Raw genomic sequence first — 20,843 nt, 5'->3', positions numbered from 1 at the left:
TGCTAGTCGCCTTATTTTCTGTATTTTAATTTTAATTTCCTGATGTCGCACGCCAGCCGCTTGCGCCCAGCATACGAAATGAAGCATCGATGGGGTAGATCGTTAACGTGATTGTTTTTTTTTTTTTTTTTGTGTCTTTCTTTTTCTCACTCTGTGTACGAACTACGAAACTTTCAAGAATCCAGCCAAAGCTCAACAGTAAATTGAGCAGGCTTTAATTTAACTGTCATTGATGCTGGGACTGCATCTGGCTGTGATTACACTGACAAAAAAGACTGAACTAGTTGTGTATTGCAGTGGCAATTTGGAAATATTAGAACTAAAAGAATTTAATGTAGTTTTCATAGACTACAAGGAACTGAATACATGTCTATAAAATGTTAGTTATAATATATATATTTTAATAATAAATTAAAATTTATTTTTTATTTTTGTATCTTATGTGAGGACACTGTATTTTTAATCAATTTACGGTAAACAAAATTGTTTTAAAGTTATGTTAAAATTTAATATCAAAATTTAATTTAACTTTAACTTTAACTTTATCTGAGTTTTAGACTGTTTCATTCTAAGCTTTCTTGTAGAACAGTTTAGTTAAACATGATATTATTATAATGCTGATTACATTGAAAAAGAGAGAAAAATATTCTACATTTTTACACACTCTTACATTCTTCTCAAATTAAATTTGATTTATTATTTATTATTTTAATTTTTTTATTTGTATTATTTAAATGAAAATGTTTGCTCTTCTGGCTAGAGTCTCTTTGTCAGTGTATCGCAAACGGCCGGCTCACCTTGACCGAATGCTGACTTTTGGATTCCATTATGCCAATAAGATGCTCTCAGTCTACGCGGCTGATGATGCTTGTCGCCTTTCGTTGACCGTAGCCAAACTACGACAGCAATATTGAAAGCGGTTCTGAGCAACCTCTAGCTGCTTTACCCTCTTCTTTGGCTGCTGCTCGGCTTGGATTGCTTTTGTGGCGGGTCAATTAGCGAGGCGCCGCGTTTTGCATTAATCAATTTGCTCAAAATTTTGCTCAAGTTGCGGGCGGCTCTGACTTTGATTTATGCATAGATTGAAGCTGAAACTGAGCTTGACTCTGCCTGCGAAGACCGGTAGTCAGGGTCGGAGTCTCGAAATAAATAGTTGTGACTCTGCGTTATGACAGCTAACACCAGCTTATTAGCTAATTGGCATTTGGCGGCTCGAGGTTTTACATTGATTGTCGGCTGTAATTCAATGGCTTATTGGCCATTGCAGTGCTTTGTTTGGCTCTCTTGACCGTGAAAGCGGCCCAAGTGCAAGGCCTAGTCACGTTCTGGTCCATTGCAAAACCCGTCCAGCAACTCCAATTCAACTCAATGCGTATTCTTTTACGACTTCCTCATGCCTTGAAAGGTGAGAAGCTTAAAGGTACATTGCACGCCGATAATTACAATTGTTTATTTAAATTTACAGTAAGCACACAACAAGACGCTAAAAATAAGCAACAGTTATGTCTAGTTGAGAAGCCGCCGAAAGCTATAGACCCGTGATTGTCAACAATCAATTCAAATATCAAATTGATATGAAAATTGATAAACGAAGTAGCAATACTTTTTTGAATAATGATTAAATTTGATTTATACATTTTCTATTTTATTTTTTGATTTATACATTTTTTATAGAAGAGTGAAGCGTGAAAAGGAGAATTATATAATGCTTAAAACAATTACATTTGCTCACAATGCGTATATAATTTTTACTATAAACGATATATATTGATTGGAGCTAGTTAGCCCCCTGAATAATAAATATATAATATAGAAGCATTTGATGCTTATCTATAAAAAAAAAAAAAAAAAAAAAATGAATATATATCCACCACGTCCATAAAATTTACTTATGTACTTATTGTACGTGCTTGAAATATTAACATAGTGTACTAATATCCATTTGTCATGTATTAAAAGTGTATAAAATTTACAATATACTATACGAAATATCCCCCGGAAGAAATTAGAGAATAACAAAAATATATAACATTTAACTTAGTATAAATCCTCATGGGGCGTCCAACTCCACTTAACCATTATACCCCACATCACACTCAACATATCAAAATATTTGCTGACTCACAAAATTAATGACAATAAACAGTAAGCAAAAATGCATTCAAAAAGCAATAAAAAAAAAACACATGAAAATTAACAATGCGAAATTAAACAATTCTTTAAAGTTTAAATATGTATATATATATATATGCATGAAATATATATATATATATATATATATATATATATATATATATATATATAACATAGGTATACTACATGTTTTATGCACAATAAACCAGCCTGAGGTCGGACTCCCACCCCAAATATATAAAATAAAAGCTGACAGATTGAAGACAACAATAGCAAAAATCGAACAGCGTCATTGGCCAATTTAGTTAATTTAATTATTAATCCGAATCGCTGTCATTTGCATATCATATAAATACAGTTAGCCAATGCGTAGTTTCAACAATACAAAAATTCGAGTTTCATATTTATTGCCATTAGTGGATGCTGTTATTTTTTAACAGGCGTGTCAAGTGGCTTCCGGCTGCAGCCTTGGCCAGCCTGCGATATAATTGAGAGTGAAACTGTTGATTGTAATATATTGGGAGATCTATAAAAATTTCAATTAGTTTTATTTATTTATTCTTAAAGGATATAAGAAAGCAAAACGCTAGCCGCAATTAAAACTAGTTGCACAGCATTGAGCAATTAATTATTATCTTGGTTAATTAATAAATAATAAATTAGCATAAATGAAACAAACATCTTGTATTGAAAGCAAAATTTATGTCTGAAACCAATTAAAGTGCGCAAATTTTTTTAGCATAACATAAACATAAAGATAAGAGTAGAACTGATGTATATACTAATAACACTATGAATTTAAATCTAATTATATTACATAAGTAGATTACAATTTTTATAATTAATAAGTTATTTCTAATATATTTTTATTATTGTATTAATTTCTATTATTATATTTGAAGATTATACATTTTTTATGGATTATATATGTCAAATTGAATTCTACTTGTTCTGATCCATTAAAATTCAAAGTTTCATTACTGTCATTACTTATTATTATCTTTAAACTAACTTTATTAATAGCTATTTAAAATCTTTACTGAATCTATATTCCACATTTATTTATTTTTGTCAATTTTTTTTAGTATCCCGCTTATCTTATTAAACATGTACTAATTTAAGTTTAATTTTTATTTTTTTTTTATTTGTTTATTGCAGCTGAATATAGCCAATTTTAAGGTCTATCTTAAATAATATTGTCCAAATACTTTTATTGCTCTTGATTTATGTCTCTTCTGAAATCGAACGGTTTTTGTATATATGTATTTTGTATATATGTATATTTTAAGCGCTGAATCTGTACAATGCAAGTTTAGTACCTTAACAACACAATTCGAATTTTTATATAACACCTAACCTTCTGATGTATTCAGGAGGACTTACAAATATATATTTACAAGTATCCCTAAACGACTTATCTCATATTTTTGGCAAAACCCAAGCGTTTTAATCGCCTTAGTGGTCTCGCAGGAAGCAATCTTCTCGCTAGTCTGCTCCGGTGTCTAGCCAGTCTGTCACTATATCGGCTAGTGTGTCTCCCAATCTGTTCCTCCACAGTAAACAGTTTCAGATCTCGATGTAGAGTTGAGCCGCGCACATACCATGGGCAGTTTGTAATTTGCCGCAATACACGATTTTGCAGGACCTGTATGCGTTTATAGTTTGTTTTTGCGCATATTCCCCAAATCTGCACACCGTAGAGCCAAATTGGGGCTACACAGTGGACATAAACCGCAATAATTTTTAACCTTCTATTGTGTTTTTTTTTTTTTTTTTTTTTTTTTGTTTGTATATATATTTTAAGCGCTGCTAACAAAACTGTTGCATACTTTTAGGCTGGGGCAAAAAATATTTTAAGCGAATAACTACGAAATATTTACTAAATCTCCGCTCTTTTTGTAGGACAAACTGCTGAGCAAGTTGGAAGAAGAGAGCGAGCCGGATCCTCCAACCTCGCAGGAAGATGAATGCGTGATCTGCATCAATGCTCGGGCCACAATGCAGACTTCGCCCTGCGGCCATCGCGTCGTCTGTCGGCGCTGCTTCGTGAAGACCATACAGAGTGCCGTGGCGCAGCGTTTGCTGCCGCTGCGCTGCGTGATCTGTCGGGCGAGGGTGAATCGGCTGACCTCGTCGTCGGGCAGCTGGCGCATACAGGAGTCGGCCAGCAGCTATTCCATGGGTGCCAAGAGCTGGGCCTCGGCGGGCGTGCATGCGGGCGGCGTTGTCGCCTCGGCCAGCTCCTATTCGATGAACGATGCGCACAGCGAGCATCATGCGTTCCATCAGCCCACGCTACACACGGCCGCTGGGGGACGCAACCATCATCATCAGTATGGAGCGGCACGTGGCGCTCATGGACGGGTCTCGCAATCGGATAGCTTGTACTCAATGAGCTCCACGGGCTCGGCGGGCTCCACACTGTCGGGCTACTCGCACTACTCCAAGACGTCTTCCATATCGAGCAGCGGCGCCTGCTCGCCAGCCTCGCCGGCGGCGTTGGCGCACAGTGCCCATCACTTGGCGCCGCCATCGCCCAATACACACCATCATCATCAGCAGCATCATCAGCAGCATCATCATCAGCATCAGGTGATTTCACCGTCTGGCTCATCCTCTTGCTCGAGCGTGGGCTCGTTATCGCCTCGCGACTCGGGCGTTCATCACTCGCACCACGGAGGCTGTCCCAGCGGCTGCTCGGGCGCTGTGCCGCGCAAGCCTCTGCACACGCTCAGCAACTCAGCCTCCACTTCCTCATCCAGCAGCAGCAGCGGCTGTGGCAGCGGCAGTGGCAGTGGCAGCGGCAGCGGCTGCATGACACCCACGCCCACACACACCTATCCGGGGAGGCGGCACGTTAAGAGCCGCATGCTGGATCTGCAGAATCGACTGCCACCCATCAAGGAGTTTCGCAGTCCAGCCAAAGTGCCACATCCCTCGCCGGTGCACGTCAGCAATCCGCGCTTTCGGTGCGTCCCGTTGCTTTAATCCGAATTTTAGCTAATTTTTGTCTCTCCCTCTCGCAGGTATGCTTCGTATACGAAGTCCAGCGGCCATGAGTTGGCGCCGCTGCTGCGTGAATCGACGTCACCGCCGCCACCGCGTCGACCGAGTCCCATGAATATACAGCTCAGCTGCACGACTCTAGCGCCGCCCCCGCTTAAGGCAGGCGGCGCCAAGATTAGCCCGCTCAATGCCAAAAACTCGCTGCCCAAGAATGCCTACGTGATGCCCAAGGACAAGAAGCTAGCGAATGCTCCACCGCCACCCGCCAGCAGCAAGAGTCAGGTCACCAAGGCCACAGCAGCAGGCACAGCAGGAGCCGGCGCCGGTGTCTCTTCCTGCTCCTCCGCTTCCTCGAAGTCGGGCAACAACTGCAGCAAGCCCCACTCAAACGATTCCAATCGCAGTTTTCCGCTCTTCTCCAGCAGCAGCAGCAGTAAGTTGATCGCGATAGATGGCGCCAGTGTGGCGATTGAAATTAATTAAGTTCCGCTTGACAATTTTGCAGAAGAGAAAGCGGATAACAAGAAAAACGAATCCATGGAGCGCAAGAAGAAGGAGGAGAAGCTCAAGATGAAGGCTGAAAAGGAAGCCAGAAAGGTGAGCGCCCCATACCCTCACAACCAAACCTCTCCCTCTCTCCTTTTCTCTCCCTCCCGCTCTGATTCGCTCAGTCGTTCGCTTGCTCATTGTAGAGCAGGCGTCTTTATTGTTTCGCCGCCAGGGGGCGCCATTGTTTGTAATTGGCCTCGTTTGCTTCCGCTGCAAACTTTTTCATTAAACGCGGGACGAGCGCGTCTTTTGTGCATTTCACCAATCCCACCATCACCTCCGACTCCCCTCCTCCAGCACGTTGCTGAATGAGGTGTAGTGGGCGAAGGGGCGGCGGTTGCCAACAAAAAAGTAGCACATAATGCGCGCTGGGTAGTTTTTTGAGCAGTTGATGCACTTTTTAAGCTTTCTATTTATTGCATGTTGAACAAGCGAACAGTTTGAAAGCATAGCTGACACACTAGCAGATACCCTGTAAGCAGTGAGTTACTTATACGAAGAAATAAGAAATTTTCCAGATCGGGGCTACCATGTGTTCATTTGTACATATATTATTAAGCACAGGCTTGATATGATTATAAGACTTGAAGATTATAAAAATGTTAAATTAATGATGAAATGTAATGAGATACTTCCATTTATCGTCCTTACTAGAAAATACCCTGTATTTATAGGTGTCATACAAAAGTATACAGTAAAATGATGTACAAATATAAGACTAGCTAATACCCTATAAACCATTTTCCGAAACATATTGAAAATAAATATTAATATTTATGTTCAGATTGAAATATAATTAATAATGAATAAAAGTGATTTTACAATATGATGGTGTGCATATACCCTACATAGTAGCAACATTTCCTCAGCCCTAATTAGAAGCATAATGTTATAAAGTTTCCTGCTTATATAACGGGTTATTATAACTCATTTTTATGCATTTAATTTCATGGCAGGAGGAGAAGCGACTGGCCAAGGAGGAAGAGCGCCTGGCCAAGCTGCATGCCAAGGAGGAGAAGAAACGTGGCAAAAAGGAGGCCAAGGAGCTATTATTGGCAAACGATGGCAATAATAAGAAATAAAGTTAATTAACTTGCAAAGCTAATGTTGAAATTACAAACGATAAATGGAAACTGTATTATATCAGACAAGATAATGACATGACTCACACATAAACATACACCCACACATTCCATAAAAACGAGCTTGATTGAATTTATAGGATATTTATTTATATACAAAACCGAAGTTATTTTATTACCCAAAAAAAAAAGCAACCAACAAAACCCTTCACACAAAAAATTGTTTCTTAGTGCAGAACAATTTTTTTGTTGTAGTTATATTTGTTTATATTTTTTTAGCTTTTACTTTAAATTTAAAAAAAAAAAAAAAAAAAAAAAAAAAAAAAAAAAAAAAAAAAAAAAAAACTTTTGTAACTCTGCCTTAGCTACAGAGCATACGATAAAGTTATAAAAATAGATATATTTTCTTCTTTTAGGTTTCCTGTTTTTCCAGTCAAGCCTAACAAACTCATCTGTCTCATAAGTTGAAAAGGTTGTTCCAAACAATTTAAACAATTAAAAATATATACTATGTATGAAAAACAAAAGAAAATTTTCAACTTCAATTCTACGCCTAATAGATTTTAATACCGAATGCGAAAGCGTAGCTAAAGCAAAAGTAAACAACAATAACAAAAGAAAAAGAAAAATTATGAGGTAAACTTAAGAACTCTTTTGAATCCCTATAAGAAAAACAAACAAGTATTTAGCGAACGTTAACCAAATTCGAACGTGTTGAAAAGAATTCTATAGTAGTTTTGCATATACTATATACTACCAAGTATACATACATATGTTATATATATACTGTGTACTATGACTATAGTTCTATAGAGTCTATGCCCCATGTATTGGAAACTGTTCAAATGGAAAAACATAAGCAATGTATATTACTAATTGTTTTCGAAAAACAAACCCAAATAAAGAAAAAGTTATTTAAGTCGAGCTGTTCTTCAGGGCTTCTGCGGCCTCTTGCTCTTTTCTAGCCAGGCACTTGAAGAAGATGATCCCGAAGGTGGCTGGCAGCTCGTCCCGGCACTTCAGATTGCCCAGCTTGTGTATGGATCCATAGTCCTTGCAGTTGACCTTCCCATCTCCGTTGCAGTCCTCGCCGTTCTTATACATATAGTTCTGGATGGTGTCTGCCGCGCAGTGTGGATCATTGACGCAGTTTGTGAATGCTGGCCGAAAAGAAGACTTTGTTTCAGTTAACTAAGTTGTCATTCATATGTATGTGAGTGCACACCGTCGCCCTCCCCAGGCCCTAGTAATGACCCGCCGTCCTGCCAGAAGGTCCAGGTGATGCGAAAGATGCCGCACGCTCCATTCACACAGATCTTCGTTGCATTGCAGCCGCTCATCGCCTCGCATAGGCATTCCAGGCAGTCTTCCGTGACGGGCTTATTTTCAACTGTGACGGGGTAAGTGGGGGAGGGATATTTAGTAAGAGCTGCTTAGCATATTAGTCGCTTGCATTCAATGGAAATACATCCAGTATTTGTACCGGCAAAGCCGGTTTACATTATTACTCGTATTCATTTATTCTAGAAAATAATTACCTAACACTTCAGCGGCACAGTGGTGCAAGATGCATTGAAATTAGTTTTAAAAATTAATTGAATTTGAAAAGATTCAGCATATGTAATTATTTCACAATTTTAAATTAACTAGCTGGAATACATTTAATAATCCTTATTACCAAACAATTATAAGATAGTTCAAGTTGATTCAATATATTTATCAAACAAAAATAGTTAATGTTTATCCACGTATTTGATTTTTTCAGCAGCACAAACTATAAGGACCTCCGGTACTCACATCTACAGACTAATATGTGGGATTCATAAAAAGAATTTAGAATTTTAACTGAAGTGTGCTCATCTATTATTTATAATTAAATTACTTATCATGATACTGAAATAATTATTATTTGATCTCGTTGTAGTATGATCATTATAATCATTACTCTTCGTGCTAGAAAAATTAGAGCCTGGAACGCAGAGCCTGAAGGAATGAAACTATCCAAGAACACATTGAATGCTAATGAAAAGCAGCCAAGGAAATCGAAGGTTTTTTGTTGGTAAAAAGTCACGACGAGTCGTCCGAAATACCTGTCAATATATATTTTTACCCAGCTCAACACACACAAAAAAAGAAATAAATAATAAAATAAAAAATTAAAATAAATAAAATTATATTTTTTAGCAGAAAGTACTTCAACTATTTAATTTATTTTCACTATTCCATTCTGAGTTGTAACACGAACTTCGTTTCCACTACTAAAACAATTTTATAATTCATTTTCGATGCCTTACCTTCAATATGGGCACCAATGTGCCACACAGAAAACAAAGAAAATACACTGAACAACAACAAAAATCGATTGTTTAACATTTTTAATTGCTGAAAAATTATTTCGACAATTTCTATCTGAGCTGTTGCCTTTGCCACGCTTGGCGCACGACTGAGTAGTAGGTTTAACTGCCGAGTCATAAAAATAAGATCAAGCAATGCAATGCTGATTGACATTTTCCTATAACAATTCTGTTTTTATTAGCTGGAAAACCCTTATACTATATGCAATCTAATCACTGAGTGTACTTTACTATAATAAATAGAATATATTAAAAATTCATCAATCCAGACACTTCTTGATTACTGTTGTTGTTGTTGTTGTTGTTGTTGTTGTTGTTTCTTGGCACGCTTAAGACAGTTTTTAAATATGCTCTCATAGTTGTATGGCATATCCGCTTGACAATTGAATGGACCCATATAGTGTATAGCGCCGTAGTCGTAGCAATCCACCTGCTCATCCCCATTGCAATCCTGCCCATATTTGACCATATAGTTTTGCAGGGTATCCGCCGAGCAGTACGGATCATTGGCGCAGTTCGTGAAGGCTTAACAAACGGATAAGATTTTCCTTCACTGTCTATATATGTAGTATACATTACTACTTACAATTCTCCGATTGCGGCGGCTCCTCACTGACTGTCAACCGACCCGAGTCGACCCACTGATCCCACGTAAGGCGAAAGATGCCACATGCCCCATTGACGCACACAGCTGTTGCATTGCATCCGCTTAATGCCTCGCACATGCACACTAGTCACGTCTCGGTGATGGGCCGCTTCTGCTCTGCCTTGGCACCAGCCACGCCCACAACCAGTATTATAGACAAACACACCAAGTTTTTAGCTGTAGTCATTTTCGTTTCCGTTTCGATTGGCTCAAGCGTTGTCGAGCTACTGAAATGTGTCGACTATTTGTTGTTGATATTTATACGCAGTTAGTCATTTGTCGCTACTATTATACTATATAGAATCTAAACAGTGTAGTTCAGGAAATGGGAAGGTAATCGAAAACAGTTAGCAAACACTAAATGACAAGTCTACAAGTTCATTGAGCTCAATGAGTGCTAAATTGAAGAGGAATCCACTCCTGTTCCTTATTTGTATTTTAATTTTATTTATTTATATTTTAATTTAAGGAAATTTAAAATTTTTTATTTTATTTAATAACAAGTTTAAGTTCATTAAAAACATTTCACATATCTGTATATCTTCAGATAATCTTCAGCTACTATATAATAAAAGATTCTCCAAAAATATAGTTATATATCTTAGCATAAAAAATCATTATTGCACAACTTGAATTTCATAATTCTATGTATATAGCAATTCCCCATTAATAACGGATTTTTGCTTGTAAAGCCCAGAACATAGCTAAGATCTAATCCTGTTAAGTTCCCTATATTTTTTATCTATATTTCATTTTTTGTTTTATATATATTTGAATAAGAAATCTTTCATCAAACTTCTCTTAAGGGTCATTCTTTGTTAACTCTTCTTCTGCTTCTTGTTGCGCGAAGTTTTCAATACAATCATCGAAGGTGCTCTGAAACTTATAGGGCATCTCGCCATGACAGCCGTAGGCCCCCAATCTGTGTATTCTCGCATAATCGCGGCAGTCCATTTCCCCATCGTCGTTGCAGTCCTGATTGAATTTTTTCATGTAGTTCTGCACGCTGTCGGCGGCGCAGTGTGCATCATTCGCACAGTTGATGAAGGCGTTCTCCGAATCGGGCTCATCATCATTTATGGTCAATTTTCCCGCATCCACCCAGTAGGCCCAAGTGATGCGGAAGAGACCGCAGATGCCCTTTTCATTGCTGATGCACACTGCAGTTGCGTTGCAGCCCGACATCGCCTCGCAAAGGCAAGTAAGACACTTTTCCGTAACGGGCTTATCCAGCACGTGACCTAACATGGATAGGGCAAATGATAAAATAGACTACATATGCTATAGCAATCGGTACTTACCCTGCCCACGCACCAGGCTAAGCCACACCAGGCAGGCAACGCACAGGCCCAAGCTCCAAAGCATTCGCATTATATAGTATGCAAAATTTTATGCGATAAGCCGGATCGAAGCACGTTCAAGCACTTCCGCAACTGATCAGTTAATGCATCTAGCTTGAAATACTTGTTCGTATAGAGCCGGTAAACAGTCAAGAATACCGGTTTGTAGGGCTCATTTACGTTAGTAGAACAAATCAGATATCTATGTGAAGCTCAAATAGACTGTCACACTGGAAGCTTTTTCTGTAGATGCTACTTGAATGCCTTAGACTTACGCTGCTTAAAACTTATCATAGGTATCGCATAGTCGTATATACATAGTCGTATTTCCATAAAAGCTGTTCATGGAAAATCACACGTGCCTCGCAGATAAGCAAGATGTAAGTAAGGTTTCGAACCTAACAAAAGCTTTTGCTTGAACCGTTACCTATTATAGCTAAAAGCTTCCACTCAGATATACTCTATCATCTACATAGTTTGTTATAGGGAGAATCTGCTAAATCATAAGATTTAAATATCTTACATATATTTCCTTAAATATTTATACATGTTTTCAATTGTTTCATCGACGCCTTGTCTGGGAATTACTCATGTCATTTTTTTCAGATATAAACTATTATCTGGTTTATTGTTTGTGTACATCGAATTAAACTATAATCTGGTTTATTGTTCTCCAATATTAACCCCATATGAATTACTAAAATATATATTATTTTATTTATTTATTTATTTTTTTATTTATACAAAATATGTAATTCTCAAAGGGTTTTGCACAATTCAAAATGAATACAAATTCCAATTTGTAGCTCCGCATATAAATAATTAAAACATAGTGCCGTAGATCATATTTTTAGATATAGAGCTCAGCCCGATGTGCGCACATCGAGAGGCGAGAAGGTAGTCAAGCACTTGTCCAGCGCACTCTGGTATTGATAGCTCAGTTCGCCCTTGCAGCCATAGCCGCCCAGCTTGTGGATAGCTGCATAATCGTAGCAATCAACGCCTCCGTCTCCGTTGCAATCTTGACCAAACTTTGACATATAGTTCTGAATGGTATTGGCAGCACAGTACGGATCGTTCACGCAGTTAGCATAGGCTTTAAGGAAAGATGGGAGAGATGGTTTTAGCATGGGTTAACATGGTTCATAGGCTAAAACTGTTCAATAACTTTAAATTATTTATTTAACTTAATTTTTATAAATTAAGCTAGCGAAGTAAGTTTAAATTTTCTTACAGCTCAAAGAAATTTGGGAAGAACTGTGTACACATGATTGTGTGAGAGAGCGTGCATGCACTTTACTCACCATCCTCAGACTGGGGACTTTCGTTGTTCAAGGTCAGTTTGCCGCCATCCGCCCAGTAGGCCCAGGTGATGCGAAACAGTCCGCAGACGCCGCCGCCGCAATAACGGGTCTGATTGCAGCCGCTGATGGCCTCGCAGATGCAGCCCAGGCACACATCAGTAACGGGCTTATCTAAAATAGTATAAGTATAAACAAATAGCACATTAATAGAGCAAAGGTGCAAAGGGTATATGATTATACGACACTCAGCTGATAAGCATTAAATGATCTATAAATTCAGTATTTGCGATCAACGTAACAAGCTTTCGAGACTCAATAAAAAAAACTGGAAATTTTATTTTGATTTTTTTTTTTTTTTTTTTTTTTTTTGTGTACACATTTTTGCTTAGAGATGTCATCGTTATATATTCTGGGATTCATTAATGAAATAAATATATGTAAACTGTAAGTCCAGTCAATAAAATGTGTATCCAATTTATATACCTATGTAGCTGTATAATGTGTCAGACAAAATAATAATAATAATACAAATTGTACGCCCATGAACCTCACGTTCCGTTGGATGCTGTATATACCTATCTGCCTGCCATTGCCGAACTAGTTTTGCAACTTTCAATGGCAGCATCAAGACTTCAAGACTACATTGTCTTCTTCTTCTTCTTTTTTTTTTTTTTTTTTTTTTTTGTTCTTTTTAACTACAGATTTCGAATCGGGCGTATGAGTCAATTTACCTTATCAAGAAGCACGAGTCAAGCAATATTCTTTTATTTCTCTGGGTCTTTTTTTTTTGTACTTTTTTGTGGGTTGTCCAAGGCTTTCAAGCCGGCAGATGTTGCTTGTCAAGTGCGAAAATTGATCTGTATTTTTTCCAATTATTCTGTTTGCATGCGTTATCGTCTCATATTGTTAATGTGAAAATGTATTTTGTTTTCATAAAAAATGATTTAGAGCCTTGGAGAAATTTATTTCAGTTTCTTCACAACTTCATGTTGTAAATAAATGGTTTCTCAAGTTAATATAAAAAAAAATTAAATCGATAAGAATACATATATTGAAATTAAATATAATTATCGTTGTGATATTTTTTTAATACTACCTTCAAATATTTTACGCCTGCTTCTAGAAATTAAATGCTTGAGATTATACACAATTGAACAGTTCCTCAATTTCTGCTAATGCCACGGAAACTCATTAGTTTTTCTTTAATACATTTTAGTTATCATTAAATTATAATTAAATACATTATTCAATTTATTTAAATCGATTATAATATTTCTTACAATTGTACAGTTCCTCAAAATTAAATTTAATTATAATTGAATGAAAAATATTCAAATGAAATAACTAAATACTAATATATTTAATGTAAGTATAGCTTTCATTCATTTGTAGTGTCTTTCGGGTTCAACGGACTCTTTTCATTAACCCTATGAATTAGGTCAAAATTTGAATATATTTAGCCGCATCTATATTTATGTGTGTGTGTTTTCTTTTTATAAAATGTTCTCAATTATTATTCATGTCGTTAATTTTATTTGTTATAATTAAATGACTTCATTAACTGAACACGTTTATAATTATCATATAATTATTTTAATATTAACTGGAAAAAGCAAAGATATAAACAATAACGAGTACATGAATAAATGTCACAGCAGAGGGGAGAACTTTTTCCCGGACTCGACAAAAACAATGGATGTAAAGATGCGTGATAAAGCGGGGAAATTCTACAAATATGAGCATATCATTTCTATAAATTTGTTTGCTATATAAATATACTATACAATAATTTTGTGCATGCTACATCAAAATTATTTGCATACGCTGACATTAACCCAAAAACATTTTATATTTATAAATCACAATTTATCACTTAACTCTTTCAGCAATCAATCACTATAGTTGTGGAATTGTAATTCAAATTAATTCCGTTTCATTAGCTCAATTTAAATAATTTATTAATATCGGAAGTAGTTAGCAATGTAATTGAAAACCTCCTCTGTCAATGCCCCGAATGACAGTTGCATTCAGATGTGCATCTCTGTACATAACTACAAACGCATTAGAATATAACGCATACGGATGAATATATGCGTTTACTTATTAAGCATTATCCCAAACAAAAAGAATTTTGTATGTATATTATTGCTAATTAATGTTAATGAAATGCACGATACCTGCGGACAGGTATTTCCAACTCGCATTTGAAATATATATATGTATATGTGACGGAATTTGTAAACAAATAAAAAACAAAAACATCAAACTGAATATAAAATATATCGAACCCTGTGTCGCTTACCCTGTGCTTGTATTAGAGCAGCGAAGCCGAGACACAGTAGAGCTCCAATAGCCAATGTGCAGCACAATTTGTTTGCAGCCATCGTATATATGTATATTTTTATTGCCCGAAAAAAATATACTAGTGTATTTAAATTCTAAACCAATTTGTAAACTTTGCTCTTCGACTGGAACCGCACGCTTTAGCGTTTTTCGTATAACTGAGCTGCCAAACGTTCGAGCTGCACTCTTTTGTTCAGCTACTTGAAAAAGCTTTTGCGCTGAACAAAAGACTTTAAAAACGAACTTGAAATCGTAGCTGAAAAACAGCTTTTATGTGTATGGGAGAGAGAGTGAGAGGGAGAGACAGATAGCAATAGACATCAATTCGTTTAGCTCTGCTGTAGTTTTATTATTTATGCATCAGTTAAAGAGTATATAGTTGCTTAGATCTTGTTGAAGGCAGCAATATCGACGGACTGCACGTAGTCCTCAAACTCCTCAATCTTCTCCTGCAGCAAATCAATGGAGACCTTGTCGTCTTCGATGACGCACATAATCTGCAACTTGTTGATGCCATAACCAACGGGCACCAATTTGGATGCGCCCCACAAAAGACCGTCCATTTCGATGGTGCGGACTTTGTTTTCCATCTCCTTCATGTCGGTCTCATCATCCCATGGCTTCACGTCGAGCAGTACAGACGACTTGGCAATCAGAGCAGGTTTCTTCGACTTCTTGGCAGCATAGGCGGCAACACGTTCGGCCTTAATGCGCTCGGCCTCGGCATCGTCCTCATCATCAGAGCCGAATAGATCAACATCGTCATCGTCATCGGCAGCTGGCTTAGCGGGAGCATCAACTGTGGGTTTGCCTCCAGTCAATTGGGGCAGTGGAGCACCCGCCCAGGCAGAACGCTCACTTGCCTCATAGGAGGCAATGTGACGGTACCAGCGAGCAATATTAGCATAGCTGGCAGCTGGTGCCTTGCCCAGGGCATCAAACACAGATACATCGGCTTTGGTAGCGGTGTAACTGCAACAAAAAACACAAATTCATTTCAATTAGAAATATGCCGACGTGTTTGTCGTGCCTAACCTCACATTTGGCAGGCACATGCGGCTCATTACTTACCCGCTGATGTAGCTGTTGTTGGCCAGGAAGTCGTTCAACTCCTTGAGGCCTTGTGGGGTCTTAACATCACCGAATGCCATTTTAAATGCGATTATTTTTAGTGTAATTCACGTTTAAATCAAATGTGTCGTGCGCTGAGCTGCGTCTACGCTGGAAAAGTCTGAGCGAAAGAGCTGGTGATGTGCAAGAGCGGCAATACTTTTGCACAGATATCGAATACAGTATATCGATATGTATGACACACTGTGCAGCACTGCAACATAGCCACTCAGCTGCTTCCTGTTAGCTCTGCTAGTCGTCTATGTAATTGGCTTAATTGTTAAAATTGTGTTAAGCAAAATTTGTTGAATATAAATCAAAACTAATGAGCGCTGGTGTTAAAGTCCAAAACAAAGCAACATTAGCAATAGGTAATTCAACAAAGCGCTTCCATTGGCAGCACACACTCATATCTGGTTGATGTTTTGAAACACCCTGTACGTGACGCAGTTACACAACGTCAAGAGAAATTCTCTAAATTCTCAGTCTGGACGAGTAGTAGGCCTCAGGGCCAACGATAGGGGCACGGATACAACAACAATAAGCACACAATTAGAGCTCTGCGACAATCGTTCAGCAGGTAACGATCGAATAATCGGCTCTATTTATAGCATGGCAATATGCATCTAATTGATTTTTGTGTTCGGCTATCTCCTTTGTCATTTTTTCAATGTGGTTCAGGGCCGCAACGATTTTCACTTTCTTTACTTGGCAGAGCTTCTAGCAGTCCGTTGTAGAGTATTCCCGACATGGTAGTCACTGCGTCCACTTGCTGCACGGAAACGGTTTTCGATTACAGCTGGATCCATGTCGTTTCTGCCTATTGGAATCGTTATCCCAATCCGTCAAGGTACGATGTCTCTATCAATTAATGGTCCTTAATATATCTAACCATCGCATTTCCCTCCATTTCAGCACTCATGTCCTTACCGAGGACACTATTAGGCGTGAAGTGCGGGATGGAAAATTATATTCACGCCGCTTGTTATCGAAGACGAATCCCGTGCCCAAGTGGGGGGCACGATTTTACAACAATTTGCCGGTGAAGATTGTTGAGGACTCGGTGCTGGACCCCGTGAAAAAGACATTTACAACATTTACCCGCAATCTGGGCATGAAAAAGATAATGGTAAGTAGACTTTGTACCGCACGCGCTTGCTCGTGCACAGGGTGACACAAGCTAACATACCGAACATTCCAGAAAGTGGATGAAATTGTAGTGTACAGCGAACAAAAGGACGGACGCACTTTGGCGGTCCGGAGAGCATACATTAGCTCTCAAGTATTTGGCTTCTCCCGTGCAATACGCGCCTTTGGCATTGAACGCTTCAAATCTAACGGCCACAAAGCCTCAAATGGCTTTAACTACGTGCTGCGACGCATGTTCCCGCAGAATCAATTGGCAGCGTCGTCGCCATCAACGTCAGTCAATTCACAGAGCGCAGTAGCTAATGTGACATACAGCGACATGGCCGTTGCATCTGCGAATCACAGCAACAGCAGCAGCAGCACAACAGAGGCTCTGAAGAGGACAGCGAAAATTAGTTATGAGTTTTGCAAGGGCCACGCCAGTAAAATTGCTCAACTCTTTTCCGTCAAGAACTAACTTAACTAGAACAATATATATATAGATGTCTATATATATATATATATATATATATATATATATATATATATATATATATATATATATATATAGATATATATATATATATATATATATATATAGATATGTATGCATGCATACATGTATTCCAAAATATAACAAACAACATTTGCTGCATTTCATTCCGTGTGTTGAGCTGAACGGAGTTAGATCATCAATCATATGCTCACCACAATAACAATGCATGAACAGCGAGTCTTTTCACATATTAAATGGGGCTTTAGATAGTTCACATTTGTTTTGTATATTTCGCTAGAAACACTCATGTAAAAATTGGATTTTTATGTACTGTAAATATATTTTGTAGAAAATACATGCCTAGGTTAAAACAAACAACATTTCTATAATTTAAGATACAAACCAAAAACTATAAATGTAATTTATTCAAAAAATTCAAACTGCAACCAAGCGCGAAATTTATTATTTAGTGCTGTTAACTACCATATTTATTATTATTCACGATTATTCACAGATGTGGCCAATAAAACAACTTTTAAAATTTTCAAATCATATGACAATGCTTTTATAACGAATTTCGAATGATACCATTACAAATAGTAACAGAAACTTAGTTTAATTTTGCATGAAATAGAGTGACAACAATTACCAGTTACCGCCTAGAAACAATATGTATTAGTGTTGTTCAATATGCAATTTCCTAGAAGAAATTATACAGAGTAGTGTTTGGTAATTAATGTTTTATGATAAGTATTTATCGATAATTATCTAACTTCAAAGGAAAATTGAGCATTCGTGCATTTTTCCCGCGATGCCATTGTGACATCTTTTAGCTGTTTTAAGAAATAATTAATAAAGATAAATAGCCAACAAAGCTGAAATTTGTAAAGTAAATGTCTACAATATGGGTGACGAAAAAGAAAATATGGTAAGCTGAACTTTTTACAAAGAAATGGTTCTTATGTTGTTGCTAATGGGACAAATTATGCTTAGAGCGTAAACTTGGCTGAGAATGAAGACGATGGCCCAGTCAATAATAAGAAGGATTATTTCGAATCCACGCGCGACAGCCGGTTTGAGTGTTTGCTAAAACAAACCGAATCCTATACCCATTTCATTGGAAACACGTTTTCAGAGGCAAAAAACGTCAAAGATCGCGGCGGTAAGCCCACAACCGGAGCCAAGGTTCGTCCTCTGACCAGGTAGGCAAAAATGGCCAACTAAATAAAAACAATGCATCATATATTGATAATATTTAGAAAACAACTTGATGCATCAAATGATGAGAACGGGGTAGCTCTTGAAGGAGATGCTAATAACAACAATGCAGGATACTTCGATGCCTCACCTACTTTTATTGTAAACGGGAAGCTGCGGGACTATCAGCTACGTGGTTTGAACTGGCTGATTTTGCTCTACGAGAATGGAATCAATGGTATTCTGGCCGATGAAATGGGTCTGGGCAAGACGCTGCAAACGATCTCGCTGCTGGGCTACATTCGGAATATAAAGTGAGTGAAATAAACTTGAGTGAATATTATCCAGATAACTTTATACAAGCCTTGTTCACAGACACCAAGCTGGCCCTCACTTGGTTGTGGCGCCCAAGTCGACTTTGGCGAATTGGATGAATGAGTTTGAGCATTGGTGTCCTTCATTGAAAGTGATTTGTTTCATTGGCGACAAAAAGACTCGCAAGACGATCAAAACTAAAATGCCTAAGAATGAGAAAGTTAAATGGGATGTATGCGTCACTTCGTATGACATGTGCTTGCGGGAGCGCAGCTTCTTGAAAAGCTTTAGCTGGCAGTACCTGGTAATCGACGAGGGCCATCGCATAAAGAACGAAAAGGCCCTGATCTCGAGGAAGGTCCGGGAATTCCATTCCACTAATCGTCTACTACTTACTGGCACACCCTTGCAAAATAACTTGCACGAACTGTGGGCGCTGCTCAATTTCTTACTACCTGATGTATTCAATTCCTCAGATGACTTTGATGAGTGGTTCAACACGAACTCTTGCCTGGGCGACGACGTATTAGTTGGCCGCCTGCATGCCGTGATAAAGCCTTTTCTGCTGCGTCGTCTCAAGTCTGAGGTGGAGGCGAATTTGCTGCCCAAGAAAGAGGTCAACATCTATGTAGGCCTCTCAAGAATGCAACGGGAGTGGTATAGAAAGCTGTTGCTCAATGATATCGACGTAATGACATGCACTGGCACCATTTCGAAAATGCGAGTTATGAATATTATAATGCAGCTACGAAAGTGCGTAAATCACCCCTATTTGTTCGAAGGCGTCGAGGAGCTCCCCTACACCACGGACTCGAATCTGCTAAAAAACTCTGGCAAAATGTTGATCCTAGACAAGTTGCTGATGAAACTTCAAGAGCAGGGCTCTCGTGTGCTCATCTTCTCGCAGATGACGCGCATGCTTGACATTCTAGAGGATTATTGCAACTGGCGCAAGTTCGACTATTGCCGCTTGGATGGGCAGACGCCACACGAGGACCGCGATAAACTCATCCGGGAGTACAATATGGAGAATAGCCCCAAGTTTATATTTATGCTGTCGACTCGAGCCGGTGGCTTGGGCATCAATTTGGCCACTGCCGATGTGGTCATTATATATGATTCGGATTGGAATCCACAGATGGATCTACAGGCCATGGATCGCGCCCATCGTATTGGCCAGAAAAAACAGGTGCGCGTATTCCGGCTGATTGCAGAGAAAACCGTCGATGAGAAGATTTTAGAGCACGCTGATATCAAGCTGCGTCTGGATAGAAAAGTGATACAAAATGGTGTTAATAATCAGCCTGATAAACAAGCTCTTTTGAATATAATTCGCTTAACTGAAAATGACATATTGAACAGCAAAGATCTGGATATCGCAGATGAGGACATCGATGTCATATTGGAGCGCGGGGAAGCGAAGACAGCTAAACAGAAGGAGAGACTAGACAGGCTGTGCCACAGCTCTATGCCCGCATTCACCATGGATACAAACAGCGTAGCTAGCATATCCTCTGTTTATCAATTTGAAGGCGAAGATTGGCGCAAGAAGCAAGGCTGTACAAGCGTAGAGCCCAATGTTAAACCTACCAAGAGGCACCGTAAATTTTAATAGGGTAGCTTACGCACAAGTCAAGAAAACTAAGTAATCTTTATGAATTAAAACTAAGTAATAATTATGAACTAAGTAATCTTTATGAATTAATGTAAGTTAAAGACCACAATCCAGTGAAATCATTTATTTGTTTTTTATGTTTTTGTTATATTAAGAGTTTGTTCTTTTGTATACATCCATAACAACCATGTAACACACAAAAGAAAAGAAAATTGCCAACAATAA

The 20,843-nt window shown here is 38.2% G+C and overlaps 7 protein-coding genes and 1 pseudogene across 10 annotated transcripts in view; 3 read left to right on the top strand and 5 right to left on the bottom strand.

The window, feature by feature from the left end:
* Positions 1–7,689, top strand: part of LOC149268822 (uncharacterized) — a 32,853-nt gene extending 25,164 nt beyond the window's left edge. The window contains exons 3-6 of the mRNA XM_089471496.1: positions 4,036–5,102; positions 5,160–5,572; positions 5,645–5,736; positions 6,645–7,689. Coding sequence (XP_089327622.1) covers positions 4,036–5,102; positions 5,160–5,572; positions 5,645–5,736; positions 6,645–6,770 — 1,698 coding nt within the window. The 3' untranslated portion in view covers positions 6,771–7,689. The remainder of the gene's footprint in view (positions 1–4,035; positions 5,103–5,159; positions 5,573–5,644; positions 5,737–6,644) is intronic.
* On the bottom strand, positions 7,063–9,278 carry LOC149268821 (uncharacterized). Its single transcript, XM_089471506.1, has 3 exons — positions 9,065–9,278; positions 7,996–8,160; positions 7,063–7,930 (listed from the first exon to the last, which is right to left on the bottom strand). Exons 1-3 carry the CDS (start codon positions 9,276–9,278, stop codon positions 7,686–7,688), a joined length of 624 nt encoding a protein of 207 aa, XP_089327632.1. The 3' UTR covers positions 7,063–7,685.
* LOC149268820 (lysozyme 2-like) lies at positions 9,272–10,018 on the bottom strand (annotated as a pseudogene). Its single transcript, XR_016270552.1, has 2 exons — positions 9,711–10,018; positions 9,272–9,649 (listed from the first exon to the last, which is right to left on the bottom strand). The product of XR_016270552.1 is annotated as a lysozyme 2-like (transcript).
* Positions 10,019–10,517: 499 nt separating this feature from the next.
* On the bottom strand, positions 10,518–11,230 carry LOC149268819 (lysozyme-like). Its single transcript, XM_089471507.1, has 2 exons — positions 11,072–11,230; positions 10,518–11,011 (listed from the first exon to the last, which is right to left on the bottom strand). The coding sequence occupies exons 1-2, from the start codon at positions 11,139–11,141 to the stop codon at positions 10,572–10,574; spliced, it is 510 nt and encodes a 169-aa protein (XP_089327633.1). The 5' UTR covers positions 11,142–11,230; the 3' UTR covers positions 10,518–10,571.
* A 587-nt stretch (positions 11,231–11,817) lies between these two features.
* On the bottom strand, positions 11,818–14,945 carry LOC149268818 (lysozyme-like). The gene is made up of 3 exons (XM_089471508.1): positions 14,717–14,945; positions 12,415–12,585; positions 11,818–12,206 (listed from the first exon to the last, which is right to left on the bottom strand). The coding sequence occupies exons 1-3, from the start codon at positions 14,796–14,798 to the stop codon at positions 11,974–11,976; spliced, it is 486 nt and encodes a 161-aa protein (XP_089327634.1). The 5' UTR covers positions 14,799–14,945; the 3' UTR covers positions 11,818–11,973.
* Positions 14,946–15,081: 136 nt separating this feature from the next.
* Positions 15,082–16,023, bottom strand: eEF1beta (elongation factor 1-beta). The gene is made up of 2 exons (XM_018012281.2): positions 15,829–16,023; positions 15,082–15,729 (listed from the first exon to the last, which is right to left on the bottom strand). The coding sequence occupies exons 1-2, from the start codon at positions 15,906–15,908 to the stop codon at positions 15,141–15,143; spliced, it is 669 nt and encodes a 222-aa protein (XP_017867770.1). The 5' UTR covers positions 15,909–16,023; the 3' UTR covers positions 15,082–15,140.
* A 74-nt stretch (positions 16,024–16,097) lies between these two features.
* Positions 16,098–18,045, top strand: prel (preli-like). Of its 3 annotated transcripts, XM_089471504.1 has the most exons (6): positions 16,098–16,238; positions 16,318–16,447; positions 16,549–16,717; positions 16,783–16,996; positions 17,069–17,500; positions 17,567–18,045. In XM_089471504.1, exons 3-5 carry the CDS (start codon positions 16,617–16,619, stop codon positions 17,471–17,473), a joined length of 720 nt encoding a protein of 239 aa, XP_089327630.1. In that variant the 5' UTR covers positions 16,098–16,238; positions 16,318–16,447; positions 16,549–16,616; the 3' UTR covers positions 17,474–17,500; positions 17,567–18,045. The 3 variants fall into 3 exon arrangements, with proteins under 3 accessions (XP_089327630.1, XP_089327631.1, XP_089327629.1); XM_089471505.1 differs by having other exon boundaries at positions 16,106–16,447; positions 16,583–16,717; XM_089471503.1 differs by having other exon boundaries at positions 16,106–16,447.
* A 141-nt stretch (positions 18,046–18,186) lies between these two features.
* LOC149268817 (chromatin-remodeling complex ATPase chain Iswi-like) lies at positions 18,187–20,737 on the top strand. Its single transcript, XM_089471494.1, has 4 exons — positions 18,187–18,419; positions 18,485–18,693; positions 18,751–19,002; positions 19,064–20,737. Exons 1-4 carry the CDS (start codon positions 18,396–18,398, stop codon positions 20,613–20,615), a joined length of 2,037 nt encoding a protein of 678 aa, XP_089327620.1. The 5' UTR covers positions 18,187–18,395; the 3' UTR covers positions 20,616–20,737.
* The last annotated feature ends 106 nt before the right edge of the window (positions 20,738–20,843 follow it).

The sequence above is a fragment of the Drosophila arizonae genome, chromosome 5 (assembly GCF_054131065.1).
Source record: "Drosophila arizonae isolate 15081-1271.41 chromosome 5, UAZ_ARI_1.0, whole genome shotgun sequence".
NCBI lineage: Eukaryota > Metazoa > Arthropoda > Insecta > Diptera > Drosophilidae > Drosophila > Drosophila arizonae.
The sequence above is the reverse complement of the archived record's forward strand: the minus strand, read 5'-3'. Positions and strand labels throughout refer to the sequence as shown.

Coding starts and splice junctions, on each gene's coding strand:
- prel (XM_089471504.1), top strand. CDS start 16,617: ATGGTAGTCACTGCGTCCACTTGCTGCACGGAAACGGTTTTCGATTAC. Junction 16,718..16,782: donor CGTTATCCCAATCCGTCAAG/GTACGATGTCTC, acceptor CCTCCATTTCAG/CACTCATGTCCTTACCGAGG. Junction 16,997..17,068: donor TGGGCATGAAAAAGATAATG/GTAAGTAGACTT, acceptor CGAACATTCCAG/AAAGTGGATGAAATTGTAGT.
- LOC149268821 (XM_089471506.1), bottom strand. CDS start 9,278: ATGTCAATCAGCATTGCATTGCTTGATCTTATTTTTATGACTCGGCAG. Junction 8,161..9,064: donor CATTGGTGCCCATATTGAAG/GTAAGGCATCGA, acceptor ACCCCGTCACAG/TTGAAAATAAGCCCGTCACG. Junction 7,931..7,995: donor AGGGCCTGGGGAGGGCGACG/GTGTGCACTCAC, acceptor CTTTTCGGCCAG/CATTCACAAACTGCGTCAAT.
- LOC149268817 (XM_089471494.1), top strand. CDS start 18,396: ATGGGTGACGAAAAAGAAAATATG. Junction 18,420..18,484: donor GTGACGAAAAAGAAAATATG/GTAAGCTGAACT, acceptor AATTATGCTTAG/AGCGTAAACTTGGCTGAGAA. Junction 18,694..18,750: donor AAGGTTCGTCCTCTGACCAG/GTAGGCAAAAAT, acceptor GATAATATTTAG/AAAACAACTTGATGCATCAA.
- eEF1beta (XM_018012281.2), bottom strand. CDS start 15,908: ATGGCATTCGGTGATGTTAAGACCCCACAAGGCCTCAAGGAGTTGAAC. Junction 15,730..15,828: donor AACAACAGCTACATCAGCGG/GTAAGTAATGAG, acceptor TTTTTGTTGCAG/TTACACCGCTACCAAAGCCG.
- LOC149268819 (XM_089471507.1), bottom strand. CDS start 11,141: ATGCGAATGCTTTGGAGCTTGGGCCTGTGCGTTGCCTGCCTGGTGTGG. Junction 11,012..11,071: donor TAGCCTGGTGCGTGGGCAGG/GTAAGTACCGAT, acceptor TATCCATGTTAG/GTCACGTGCTGGATAAGCCC.
- LOC149268818 (XM_089471508.1), bottom strand. CDS start 14,798: ATGGCTGCAAACAAATTGTGCTGCACATTGGCTATTGGAGCTCTACTG. Junction 12,586..14,716: donor TGCTCTAATACAAGCACAGG/GTAAGCGACACA, acceptor ATACTATTTTAG/ATAAGCCCGTTACTGATGTG. Junction 12,207..12,414: donor AAGTCCCCAGTCTGAGGATG/GTGAGTAAAGTG, acceptor CTTTCCTTAAAG/CCTATGCTAACTGCGTGAAC.